We start from the raw sequence: 13,977 nt of genomic DNA on the forward strand, positions 1-13,977 counted from the left end.
TGTGGAATTTGCTGCCAAAAGATAAGTGATGGACAGCTTTAAAATAGGATTAGGCAGACTAGGATTGGTCTGTCAGTGGAGGATAATCCATGTTGATTAGATGAACCTCCACATTCACAAGCAGTAAACCTCTGAATACGAGTGCCTGGAGGCAACATCAGGAGAAAGCCTCTCCTCTGTGCTTTGTTGTTGGCCTTTCAGAGTAATTGCTTGACCATTGTATGAGACAGGATGCTGGATTGATGGACCACTGATCTGACCCAGAGGACTGTCCTTATTTCCTAGTTGTTATTATTTAAATCAGATAATAATAATGCAGCCTGTTTCTGGTTTGGAAAGAGAGTGCATATCATAGTTGTGACTTTGAACATAGCAGCATAATGATCCTATTTTAAATAGAGAGAGCTAAATGAGGCTTAAAATGGTTTCAGTGTTAGATGGTGGAAGAGGAGGTTTTTTTCAACATTTATATCTGTCATATAAATTTACCTCATGGGAAGCTCAAAGGAATACATTGAACCTGCTTGATTATTCATAGTTATATGTGAAATACAGAAATGGATCTAACAGTCCTCCAAGGACCCTTCCTTCAGCCTAAGTAACATTCCTCCAACTTAAGTGGCTCTTCCTCCAACTGAAGAGTCACTTAAGTTGGAGGAAGTTTTCTTGGGCCAGAGGAAGGCTTCTGACATGATCAGTCTCTGTTTGATCCTGCAATGTTTCACCTTCCACCTGGGACCTAGGCATCTGCTTGTGTTCAGACTCATCCCCCTTCCACTCAGTTAAACTGCTTTCCTTTTCTCAGACCCATTATCAGCTCATTAGTCACCTGCTATCGCAGCTCTCTCAACAGTGTGGAATGTAGGTTCTTTTGACCCTAGTAAGGGAAGGCGGTTACTCCTTCCATCCCCCCCTCAGAACTGATCAGCAGGGCAGGGTGAAAGGACGTATAGGTGACGTGGGGTATAATGGTGCTTTCAATGTTGGCTATGCTTAAGTCTGGCTATTCCTGATGCTGTTGCGTAATAAAGAAATCAACTGAAACCAGAGTCTTGTTATTGAACAGGCCAGAGTGCGACAGGTTCAAACTTTGCTCAGTGGAGTGAGAAAGGAAGAAATAGGATATTTCCCACTCTGCAAAAGAATTCACCAATCAGAAGCATTGTATAGTCCTTGAAAGAAATTAGATGAAACCATCTAAATCATTTAATGAATTTCACATTGTTCTTTTCATCTAATTTCTTTCAAGGAAGAAACCATCTAAATCATTTAATGAATTTCACATTGTTCTTTTCATCAGGTAAAAGCAATATTGCACAATAACATGTGTTTTGAATCATTTCAGCAGAAAGAATTGCAATTAACTGATGAAGAAGAGGCAATCAAGGCAAACTTGGCAGAAAATGAACCTCTGCCAGCAGGGGTGCTCGAAAATGTTGTTTCAGAGTGGTGGACAAAGGAACCCTTCAGGTAACTCTCATGTATATAAAAGTATGTTACTGTTTTTTAAAAAATCCCACTTCACATCACAACGTTTGCTAGGCAGACTATGTTTTTGGAGTGGCTTGACATTTCTTTCCCCAGTCATCTACACTTTACTCCCAGCAAACTGGGTATCATTTTACCAATCTCAGAAGGATAGAAGGCTAAATCAACCTTGAGCCGGCTACCTGAAACTGACTTCCATTGGGGTTGAACTCTGGTCATGAGCAGAGCTCTTTGATTGCAGTACTGCACCATTAGTGTATTAGGCTATAAGAATGCTACAAAATGCCTGACATGATGCTATCAGCTATCCTTCAGTTATTATCTTGTATACTCCAGCAGCCCAGACTGGCATGCAATTTATAGGTACTGCAATGCCTTTCTGTTTAGATTAGTTTTTAATGTTTAATTACTTTGTTTTAGAGGTGAATGGTTATTGCATTTTTAGTACTTTGTGTATTAATTTTTTTGTTACACTGTAATTTTTATGAGCCACAACAGAATGTCAATTCAGAATTTTAAATAATTATGTTTCACTAAATCAGACTGCATAGATTAGTAGTATAGATATATCCCCCTAAATATACAATACTTACTAAAAAGGTTATTGATCACATTAGGTGTGGCCCTTCCAAGCTGCCACCACTGTCCATTGTTGCCACTAGCCTTTAAAAAGAAGCCATGAAAACTGTTCACTGGTCATAGTAACTCACTGTGAGCACGATCCAACTAACTGTACTACTAATTCCATATGCTCAGCTGGGATATGAGCATATTACCTGAACAGCAGTCCCTTTAAAACTATGGGGGGCTATAGAAAACAGTTTGTGGCATAGTGTGGGTACCCCAGAGGCGGACCGAGGGGAAACTGCGCTCCGGAATGCCACTGGAACGCCCCCAGAATGCCCCCTCCACGGCCCAGCCACACCTCTGACACGGCTCCACCTGGGGTCTGGGGCGACGCCCACCCTGTGAGTACCTGAATTCAAAGTCAAAACATCAGCAACCTAAAGCTCTGAGCTGTGTGTCATAGGAAGCCAGAGTGGAGAGTAGTCATTAGCATGCTCTACTAGGACTGGATGGATCTGGAATCTAATCCCTACTTGGTCATGAAGCTCATTATCAGTTATTGTTTTCATATAGATCTACAGGATTTATACTGGATGGTTTTCCTCGAACAGTGGATGAAGCCGCATATTTAGCAGAGCGTGGGCTTTGTCCAGACATTGTAGTTTATCTTGAAGTTGAAGAAGATGAAGTTTCTGATCGAATTCTTCCCACACTTTTGAAAAAATGGCAGGACAAACAAAACCAGAAAAAGGAAAAGAAGCAGAAGATTAAAGAAGAGAAAGCAAAAATAAGGGTAATTATTATCAGAAACTATGTACTGTATAATAGATTAAAATAGTCTGCTTGTGAGTTTATAGCTTAACATCTCCAGGAATTATATAAAATTAGACTTATCTGGCACTTTATGTTCTAGCTAGGTACACTTCTTTATTTAGAAAATGATACGTTGGTTCAGATTGACCAAGCATAGCACTAGAAATTGTACAAGAAGATCCCAATGTATCTGCTTCTCCAACTTTGCCATCTGAAAAACAGGGGAGAGAAACAAGTGTACAGCAGGTAGTTTTCAGTGCCAATTTTCAGTATAATGATATGTAATTCAAACTACATACTAATCTAGTAAATATGTATCTGGCAACACAGATGGTCTTCAATGGGTCTCCAGCATTTCTAGCTAGACCAGCAAAAGAAGCTTCAAAAATATTATCTATGTAGACAGATATAACAGTAGATCATCACAAGAATTTCTTGCATCATCTTTCTTTCCTCTCTGCAATCTGAATAAGGATTTCCCTCTATTTCAGTTCCTTTCCACGTCCTGCATATCTTTACATGTTGTCGTTTCTAAGCTCCTTCCATCTGATTTTGTACTATAGTCCCTTAGTGTACAGAGGTTATTGTTCCAGGGTAAAATCGAGTACTATTTTTGCAGCTGGGTGGCTGCTTATTTTATTAAACAAATTCATGTAATTAAGTGCTGTAATAGGAATGGACTGTGTGTACCACAAGATCTGGGTAGGTTTCTGTAGGGACTGAACTAAAGGTAATCTTCCTTACTGTCTTTAATTATCCAGTGTTGTTTCGAGGGAAAAAAGAAATAACTTTGAAATAGAATTTTTGGGTGTCAATTGCTAAAAGAATAAAATGAAATAAATACTTAAAGGCCTTTTATTAACAGGAAGATCAAATTATCAAAAGAAGGATAGAACTTCTAGCAATGCAAGCAAAAAGGAGACAGGTAAGAAAACCAAAATATAGTTGGTTTCTTTTAAAAGAAAGCATTGAGGTCACTTGTTAAATGAGATTTGTAAATTGGTTAACATATTTTTAAACATCAGCAACAGAACAGATCAGAATTGGGTTATTTATGGGTTACAGATTAATGGGTTACAGATTAAAATTATGCTAAAATATTATCTTAAAAAGTGTTTTGAAATATGAGCTTTAATGCAACTTTGTACTTATTATTAAACTATTTTATCCAAAAACTAATTACAATAAATTAGCGCAAACAAACCACAATAAGAACCCCATCCAACCTTTCCAAGCTAAAAATTGTATCAGACTCCAATAAAAGTACTTTGAAGGAAAAACAGTGTATAAGCTTTCCTGAATGTGGGGAGCAAAGAGGACCTCTAAATCTTCTCTGGTAGACTAATCCAGAAAAGCAATGACTGAAAATGCCCTAGTAAAACAGCCCAAAGTGTGAGTGTGCTCTATGCAAAAATGATAACTAGAGAAAACAGACACATGAGTTCATAACAGAAGATGTGGTCTTTAGATATGAGACTTCCAGGTTACAAAAGGCTTTGAAAATAAAGAAAAAATATGGAGATATTGTCAAACAGGCCTTTCTGCTCAAACCACATAAAACATTTTAAGGCAGCAAATAAAATGCTTCTTCCATGGAGTTCTGCATGGCTTTTAGCCCAAAATGTTTTATTTCCTGCCTAAAAACGTTTTTTTCTCACAAATCACCCCAGCAAAACATTTACCAAACAAATGTCAGCATCATCTCTCATGAAACACCTACAGTGGAATCCACCCCCAAACAGCATCACTTTCAATGGTGTTTAAACTAGGGAGTCCAGATTATTCTTTTAACTCCACCTTAAAGGGAGAATCTGGTGTCCCCAGTTAAAACAACATTGAAATTGATGCTGTTTGGGGGTAGATTCTCCCCCACCCTGAAGTAGCATCACTTTCAATGTTTAAACTGGGGACCTCACATTCTCCCTTTAAGTCCATGCCAAAGGAGTGGATTTAAAAGGAGAATCTGGGGAAATTTTGGAATGTGCCTGCTGTCAGGGGTGCAATAGTTAAGCTAGCAACACCAAACTTTCAGGGTATCTTTAGGAGACTCTCCTGATGATACCACCCAGGTTTGGTGAAGTTTGGTTCAGGGAGTCCAAAGTTATGGACCCTCAAAGGTGTAGGCCCCATCTCCTATTAGCTCCCATTGGAAACAGTAGGGGATGGGGGCACCCCTTTTGTGAGTTCATAACTTTGGACCCCCTAAACCAAACGTCAGCTAACTTGGGTGGTATCATCAGGAGGGTCTCCTGAAAAATCCCTGAAATTTTGGTGCTGCTAGCCTAAAAACTGTGCCTCCTGCAGGCCGAAAACTGAAAAAACACTAAAAAATACAAAAAACACACAAACTTGAATTTTTTGCGCCCTCCACTGGGGGGGCGCCCGGGGACATGGGGTACCCAATGACCCTTGGCAAATACGTCACTGCTGAGTTCTTATCTTGCTGTGAAAGTTCACTGGGTAATTTTGGGCCAGTGACATACCTCACAGGATTGGTGGGAGGATGAAAAGGAGAGGAGAATAATGTAAGCTTCTTTGGTCCCCACTGTGGAGAAAGTCTGTTCCAAAGTAGACGAAGGACCAGAAAGAAGAAGAAAGACAGAAGGCCAAATAAAGGTAGGTTGGATACTGGGTAGGAAGGAGATAGGGTTTCCAGCACAAGGTTCAGAAATTCCTAGTGATTTGAGGGGTGGAGCCCAGGGATTGTAGGTCTGAGGAGGGTATAGAGGGTATAATTCCATAGAGTGTACCCTCCAAAGCAGCCAGTTCCTTCAAGTAAACTTCACCTCCAGGTGATGGCTGAAAATCTCCTGGAATTACAACTGATATCCAGGTGTCAGGTATTAGTTTCCCTGAAGGAAACAGCTGCTTTGGAGGGTGAACCATGTGACATTATACCCTGCTGAGGTGACTTCCCATTCCAAACCTCACTCTCCCCAAGCTCCACCCCAAGTCTCCAGGGATTTCCCAACATGGAACTGGCAACCCCAAGGGCAACTTACCTCTGTAGTTTGGGAGATCTGTTGTGATTCCAGGAGAGCTACTGCTGCCACTGCTGCTGCTGAGGGGGGTGGGTGGTGGGTGGGAGAGGATATAGAATGATGGTGGGGGGGTAGAAAGAGAGAGCGTGATGGGGTGTCAGGAAGAGAAATAGAGAGTCAGTGATTAGCATGGAGGAGAGTAAGAAAGGGGTAGTAAGAGTGAGAAAGAGAGAGACTGAGAGGAGTGGGGGGAAAGGAGAGGGGTAAGAAAATATGGGAGGATGGGATAGCTACTGCTGCGAGTTTCTTGCAGGCCCTCATTTATTTCTATTTATTTTTTATAAAAGTTTGTTCAGTAATCAAAGTGTTTCACATTTTAGTATTCTGAAGCTAGGCTTGAAGGTGAGGTTGCTGATGACGACGAGGAGGAAGAGGAAGAAGAAGAAGATGACATTGAAGCAGTTTTGGAAGAAGAGTTTCCAAAAGAAGAAGATGACATGGAAGATGAGGATGAGGAGCAGGAGTCTGAAGCGATTGAGCGTTTGAAAACTGAAATTGCAGAGAAGTTTGAAATGGATTTGGGTAATATGCAAGCAGTCCAGGTATTTTGTTCATTGTTGACCGTATTACTTTATTCCTTGACATAGATCTTATAAGAGAGTAATTTTACAAAGTTTCTGTATTTAAAAGTGAGATTCTTTTTTTAATAATTTTTATTGTATAGAGTATTAAAACATTTGTTACATTTAATATTTTTCTTCCATCTATACATTTTTTCCATTTTCTCCCCACTCCCCCCTTCTTTCTATTGTTTATTTCATGCAAGCAGTAGGAGGTTCATTCTTCTTATTCTCTTATTCCATGGCTCTTCGTTAAATCCGGCATCTTCAATCCATTTTTCAAACACTGTCCATATCTTCATGATATCTTCTATTTTTTCTTTCCATAAATTATTTTTTGTCAGTCTCTCAAATATCTCTAGCTGTATTTGTTCCCATATATATTCCAACCATTTTGAAACTGTCCATTTTTTATTATCTTTCCAGCCCAACGCCAACACTGCGTGTGCTGCTCTAATCATTATTTTATACATTGGTTCCAAGGTTCTATTCACTCTGATATCGTCTGTTATCCCCACAATTAATAATTCTTTATTTACATCAATTTTTACTTTTATCAATAATTCTACATATTTTAAAATATTCTCCCAAAACTTTTTCACTACTTTACATTCTATCCACATATGTATGTAATATGCTCCTCTTTCTCCACAATGCCAACACTTTGGGCTTAGTCCTTTGATCATATAGGCTAGCTGTATTGGGGTTCTATACCATTTAAGTATAACCTTTCTTTCTAGTTCCACATATTTTTCAATCTTTATCTTCTTCATACTGTCCATTATTCTTTCTATTTTTTCTTCTTCTAAAAAATTATTTTTTCCCATTTTTGTTTCAACGTTCTTATCATAAATTCTTTATCCTCTACCATGTACTTGTAAACTACTCCTATAATCTTCCCTTTCATTGTTTCATGTAGTCTTAGCCATTGATTCATTATACATTCACCTTTTATTCTATATTTCCTTAATTTTTCCCATAACCATCTTATTGCCAGCCAATTCTCCCCCCCAATTCTATTAGATTTTGTAATGATATAATTTCTCCTTCATGAACTAAGTCAGATACTTTATGTATCCCTTCTTCTTTCAATTTTCTTATAATTTTTTCACCTTCTATTCCAGTCACGCTTACCACTGGGGCTCTATCCAGAATGCCAGGCATACATTTACTTCTCCATTTTTCCCAAATATCCATATTCACTTTTCTTGGGCCTATTACTCTATGTTTTACATTTTTATAATCATTTATATAAATACCATGATTACCTATTCCATTATTTACTTCATTTTCAAATTTCAACCATTTTGAGGTATTATCTTCATTAATATCTAATAAGCTCTTTATCTGGAATGCCTCATAATATTCCTGGGTTTTCGGTATTCCCCAGCCTAGGAGATCATTTGGCATATATACTATTTTATTCATCACTCTCGCATTTTTTTTATTAAATACCCATGCTTTTATTTTCCTGTCCCATTCTTCAAATTGTTTTTTAGCAATTTCCATTGGTAATGTTCTAAATAGATAAGAGATTTTAGGCAATATACACATCTTTACTGCTTTTATCTTCCCCGTTATAGATAAGGTTTTTGCTTCCCAACTTTTTATCTGATTTTGAATTCTTTTCCATCTATTTTCATAATTATACTTATACATCTTATCTTTTCTGGTAGAAATTATAATTCCTAAATATTTAATTTTCTTCTTTAATATTTCTTTATTAAATTGTTTCTTTTCTATATTCACCCCTAATATTTCTGTCTTGTCCATATTCACTGTTAACCCTGAATATTTCTTAAAATCCTCTAAAATTATTTTTAACTCTTTCATTGTATCCCCAGGATTAGTTGTTATCAATAATACATCATCTGCAAACATGTTTATTTTAATTTCTTCCTTATTTATTTTATATCCTTTTATTCTTCCGTTATTTCGTATTCTATCTGCTAAGAACTCCATTGCCATTACAAATAGAGACGGAGACAACGGGCAACCCTGTTTTACACCTCTTCTTATATTAACTATTCCTGATAAACCTTCGTTTACTCTTATCTTGGCCTTAGCGTTTCTATATACTTCTTTTAATACGTCTATGAATCTTTCTTCAAATCCAAAATTATTTAATGTTTGGAAGAGAAATTCATGACTTACTGTATCAAATGCTTTATATACATCTAGTTTTATCATAGCATATTTGTTTTTCTTTCCATGCTCTAATATATTTAAGACGTTTCTTAAAAGTGAGATTCTTTAACAAGTAGAGAATTGCTTTTTCTGTGATCAGTTTGTTAAAATTCATATTTTAATTCAATTTACCCAAGCAAGAAAAAAATACTTAAAGGATAGTTCAGATCTGGTTTGAAAACCACAGCCTCAGTCTCGTTCCTTATCTGCTACTTTATCACTAATGCCCTACTCCTGATTATGATACTTCTTTTTTGTCATCAATTCACAACTGACCTATGGTGACTGTATAGTTTTCAAGGCAAGAGGTATCCAGAAGTAGTTTCCCATTGCATCTGTGTCATGACCTTGGTATTCCTTAGAGGTCTCCCATTCAAACACTAGGAAAATGGAGCCCGGTGCAAAATCTGAGTTTTGCGCCCCCCTCCCTGGTGTAGACAGCCTCCCCATGACCAAAGGCCACCCTCCCCCACTACGACCAAAGAACAATTTTTTGCACCCTGCCATCTCAAAGTCACAATCACATTATAGAACATGCCACAACTCACAAATCTGAACACATGCACCAACTCACAAATCTGGGCTCCCTAGTTGAAACAACATTGAAAATAATGCTTTTTGGGGTGGGGGGGATCCACCCTGAAACAGCATCACTTTTAACATTGTTTAGACTACAGAGCCCAGATTCTCCTTTTAAATCCACCTTAAAGGGAGCATCTATGCTTTTTGTAATGCTTTTTGGGGTGGGGGGGGGGGATCCACCCTGAAACAGCATCACTTTTAACATTGTTTAGACTACAGAGCCTAGATTCTCCTTTTAAATCCACCTTAAAGGGAGCATCTGGGCTCCCTATTTTAAACAACATTGAAAATGATGCTGTTTCAGGGTGGATTCACCCCCCCCCCCCCAACGGCATCACTTTCAATGTTGGTTGTTGTGTGTTTTCCAGGCTGCATGACCGTGGTCTGGTAGATCTTGTTCCTAACGTTTCGCCTGCATCTGTGGCTGGCATCTTCAGAGGCGTTATCACAGAGAGAAGCCTGTTATACACTGTGTCCAGACTTCTCTTATTACAGATTACAGATACAAAAAAAACACCAGACCACGACCACACAGCCCAGAAAACCCACCACAACCATCATAAAACTATTTTAAAAACCATTCCCATCCCCCAAACTAACCCTATTAAAATGCATAATCAACCTTCCCCTCATAATGCCCTCCCACACACACATTTCAAAAATTGGGCTGGGCTGTGCTGGGCTGAACCTATAAACCATCAATATGGCAATAGCTGGTTCCAAATACAATAAAGGAAGTACAGTGACCACTAGGAGATCACAAATGTCCCACTCTCCATTAGATAAAATATTCTTCCTTTATTCTCTCAATGTGGATTTCTGTAATAATAAACAGTATCCATTTCTTTCTAAAGCTATAAGACTCACATGGACTGTTTCCTGCTAACATTCCTAAACCCACTTTAAGTAGAATCTTTCAGAAAGGATCATACTAAAGCAGGTTTAGGGGAAAACAGAGAAGAGGGATGACTGCACTCTGATATGTGATAAACAATTCAGACAGCTAAAACCTCCAGTAAATAATGCAGTAGGACTAGGATTACAGAACGGGAAAACAGTGCTTCATAAAACTATCTGACATACCATAATGAAGAAAAGGGGGAGGCCGTTGTAATATCAAAGGGGCTGATACGTATGAGAGAAGACTTTATGACAGAGGGAGATTGAGATATGATTATGATTGACCTCCCTCTAGCCCAGGGGTAGGGAACCTGCGGCTCTCCAGATGTTCAGGAACTACAATTCCCATCAGCCTCTGTCAGCATGGCCAATTGGCCATGCTGGTAGGGGCTGATGGGAATTGTAGTTCCTGAACATCTGGAGAGCCGCAGGTTCCCTACCCCTGCTCTAGCCTTTGTCCCATCCTGAGAGACGACTGTGGTGGGGCTGGAATTATATGCCCTTCTCTGTCACTGATGCTGTACAAAGCCAGATTCATCAATAATAAGATCATGATGTTGCAAAATAATGGACCTGGCATATGTGACTGAAACCTGGGTGCCAGAGGGCAGAACAGTCAACCTGAAAGAGCTGACTCACCCAAGTTTCTTGATCCTGCATCAGTCCCAAACAAAGGGCTGGGGGTGGGGGTGAGTAGCAATGCTAATTTGAGAGGTTTATAGGACAATCCCTGTTTCAACTATCTTCAGCATTGGTTGTGTGGGCCTGATGTGGGATGCTGTGGAGAATTTGGCGATCCTGCTGGTGCACTGGCTGCCTTGTGGGGACTTCAGAACAAGCATCGATGGATACCTGCTGAATATTTTTGAGATCATCTTGGACTGGGCCTTGAGGTATCCCAGACTGATAGGCTTCAATGCCCATGTGGATTTGGCCTCTTCACTACAAGCAGTGGACCTCATGCCTTCCATTGTGTCACTGGGACTCTCCCTTGTTAGAACAGGTCCCACACACCAAACAGGCCACATGCTAGACTTGATCTTTGATGTGGGGGTAAATTTGGTCTTTTTAGGCAGAGTGCCATGGTCAGAGCACTTTGTCCCGAAGGCCCATCTGAGATTCAGTATCCCTCTCTGCATAGGCGATGGATGAATTTATGCCTGCCCACAGAGACTCATGGATCCCACTAGTTTCCGGAATGCTTTGTGGGATCCAGTGTCCCTTGGCGATTCTCTCATTGATCTGGTGGACTAGCATACCTGGCCCTCCAAAACTGATGAGATCACACACACACACACACCCCAATGTCTTCTTCATCCCTGTACCAACTTGGCTCCATGGTATTACCAAGGAGCTGCGGTTGATGAAATGGGAAATGAAATTATTAGAGCAAGGTTGGCGATGTACTCACAACAAAGCTTCAAGGACATCTTATAGGATGTTTATGAAATTCTATGAGATGGCAGTGAAGGCTGCAAAGAGAAAGTTCTGTGCCACATCCATTGCCTCTGCAAGCTCATGCCCAGCACAATTATTTAGGGTGATCAGGTAATTATCATCCCTTACTGAAGGGTCTAAAAAGATTAGTGATTCGGTCACCTTCAGGCTAGATTACTATAACTCACTCTGTGCCAGTTTGCCCTTGAGATCACTGTGGAAATAGCTGCTGGTCCACAATGTGGTTGTGAGGGTCCTTGTAGGGACTTCAGTACAAGCACACATTCAACCTTTTCGTCACCAGCTGCGTTGGTTGCCAGATGAATTATGGATCGTCTTCAAGTTATTGGTATTAACCTATTAGGCCTTGAGTGATCTGGAACAGTTGTACCTTCAAGACCGCCTCTCCCTGTATAACCCTCAGAGGACATTATGGTCCTCTGAAAGGGGCATACTGCGTAATCGCTAGCCCCAAAAATGTCTAGCTAGTCTCAGCCAGGGCCAGGGTTGGTGGAACTCTCTGTCTGCTGAGACCAAGGCCCTGCAGGACATCATATACTTACGCAGGGCCAGCAAGATGGAGACATTCTATCAAGCCTTTGGTTGATGCAGCTACAGTTTACCTCATTGTTGCTGGCCTCCCAATCCTCTTCCCCACTCAGTTCCCCCCTCCTTTTCCCTTTATTAAAAGAAGAACTAGGATAATTTTCTAACTAAGAAAGGAGGAGTTGGGAAGTGGATGTTCTGTTTTGAATTGAGTCTGACAAATGCCATCTGAATGTAACAGTTTTAATGTTATAGTGTTATTTATTGAAACATTGTTTGCACACATATGGAATGATTTTAATTGTTAACCATTCTGAGCCTGGTTTTGTGCTGGGAAAGGGCGAGATATTAAATCTAATAAAATAAATAAAAATAATAAAATATCTCTTCCATGTAGCCAGACCCCAAGCTGATGTCAGTTAGTACCGGAGATTTTGTTGAAAGATTTTTAGAATAACCTTGTAACTTGCTGTTTGTCCAGAAATGATACTCTCCCCTGTTACAAACTGTCCTGCAACAAATGCAGACACCCAAATTTTTTGTGTGTAAACCTTTCTGCTATTTGATCAGAAAAGCTGTACTAACAATGGTTGTTTACGTCACTTGCTATGTTATAACTCTTGGCCATGCTTTCGATTAACATGATATTCTGCTCTTGTTCTTAGGAAGAACTTGAAAAAATACTGATACCCCAAGTAACTATAGGAAGTAAGCGAAAACCCCACATTGTGTGTTACCAGTTGTATAAAAAGCTAAAGGACCTAGTGGAAAATCGTGAAAGCCTCTTTGAGAAATGTTACCCATTAAGTGTGTCACTTGCGCGCAAAATGATAACACTTTCTTATAAACATCCAAGCAATTTTGGGGAATGGGACCCAATTAAGGTACATGAACCTTCAGAGAAGGACACTTTGCTTGGTTTTTAAAATAATTTCTCAGAGCCAATGATGTGAATTCTTATGCTGTTTCTTTTATGCAATTAATAGCTGTATATTATGAAATGTGTACAATTGATTTTTACAGCCTCACTAAATCAATAAAAGCTATAATTAATTATATATTAAAAAGTCAGAGTCCCAAGAAATTTGTGTGAGAGAGATAGGGCACCGCTCTCCATTCCTTTCCTCTCTCCCTCAGATCTTCCTATCTTCCTCTAGTCTACCCCCTCCCTCTTGCTAGCAGAAGGTAGCAGCAAATCACTTAAGGTCTTCCTGCTTGAACCACTGGGTGGGAGAACCATTGAACAGCCACCATAATTCCTTAAGAGTTTCTGGGGCATAGTTATCTGCAGAGTTATTCTGGACGGTGGATACAGGGAAAATATAGGATAATTGGAAGATCAGCGGCATGACTCGGGAACTCTCAAGAATCACAACAGTCTCTCTGAATTGTCCCACCAGGCAACCTTGTATTAAAATAAATGAAGGTTAAATGACCTATGCTAGCTGGAAGAATGTAGCAGCTTTGTTTCATTTTTACCTCCATCCAGGGCCAAGTTTTGTTTGTTAATATTCACTAAAGTTATCATTATAAAATGGTTACAAGAGCACTTCTAGAAATCAGCAACTTTGTATTTTCTGCAGCTAAGTGAAGGAGATGCAATAAAGCCTTATCAAAGTCCCAGCATTCCGAGTTTTCCAGTTATCCACCGAAATTCTATTTATTTTTTTGCAAGCAAAGAAAATAGGGACACGTTTATGAAAAATCCTATCAAATATATTCGTCAGCTGAAGCCTAAATCTACTGTGCCAGTCAAGATTGCAATAGTGGGGCCTCCAAAATCTGGAAAGACAACAGGTAGGATGTTGATTCATCAACAGATAGGAGATGTGTTAATATGGGTTTAGCCTTGGGGC

At 39.4% G+C, this 13,977-nt stretch overlaps 1 protein-coding gene across 6 annotated transcripts in view; it reads left to right on the forward strand.

Annotated features, from left to right (window-relative positions):
* The window catches only part of AK9 (adenylate kinase 9), a 94,378-nt gene that overhangs the window by 64,562 nt on the left and 15,839 nt on the right, over positions 1-13,977 (forward strand). For 4 of the 6 annotated variants that reach the window (XM_048492898.1, XM_048492913.1, XM_048492930.1 and 1 more), the window contains 6 exons: positions 1,346-1,470; positions 2,629-2,848; positions 3,734-3,793; positions 6,230-6,451; positions 12,787-13,005; positions 13,705-13,918. In XM_048492898.1, the coding sequence (XP_048348855.1) occupies positions 1,346-1,470; positions 2,629-2,848; positions 3,734-3,793; positions 6,230-6,451; positions 12,787-13,005; positions 13,705-13,918 (1,060 nt within the window). Of the gene's footprint in view, positions 1-1,345; positions 1,471-2,628; positions 2,849-3,733; positions 3,794-6,229; positions 6,452-12,786; positions 13,006-13,704; positions 13,919-13,977 lie in introns of those variants that run through there. The other 2 variants (XM_048492906.1, XM_048492939.1) reach the window with 2 other exon arrangements.

This window comes from Sphaerodactylus townsendi, linkage group LG01, assembly GCF_021028975.2.
Source record: "Sphaerodactylus townsendi isolate TG3544 linkage group LG01, MPM_Stown_v2.3, whole genome shotgun sequence".
Lineage (NCBI taxonomy): Eukaryota > Metazoa > Chordata > Lepidosauria > Squamata > Sphaerodactylidae > Sphaerodactylus > Sphaerodactylus townsendi.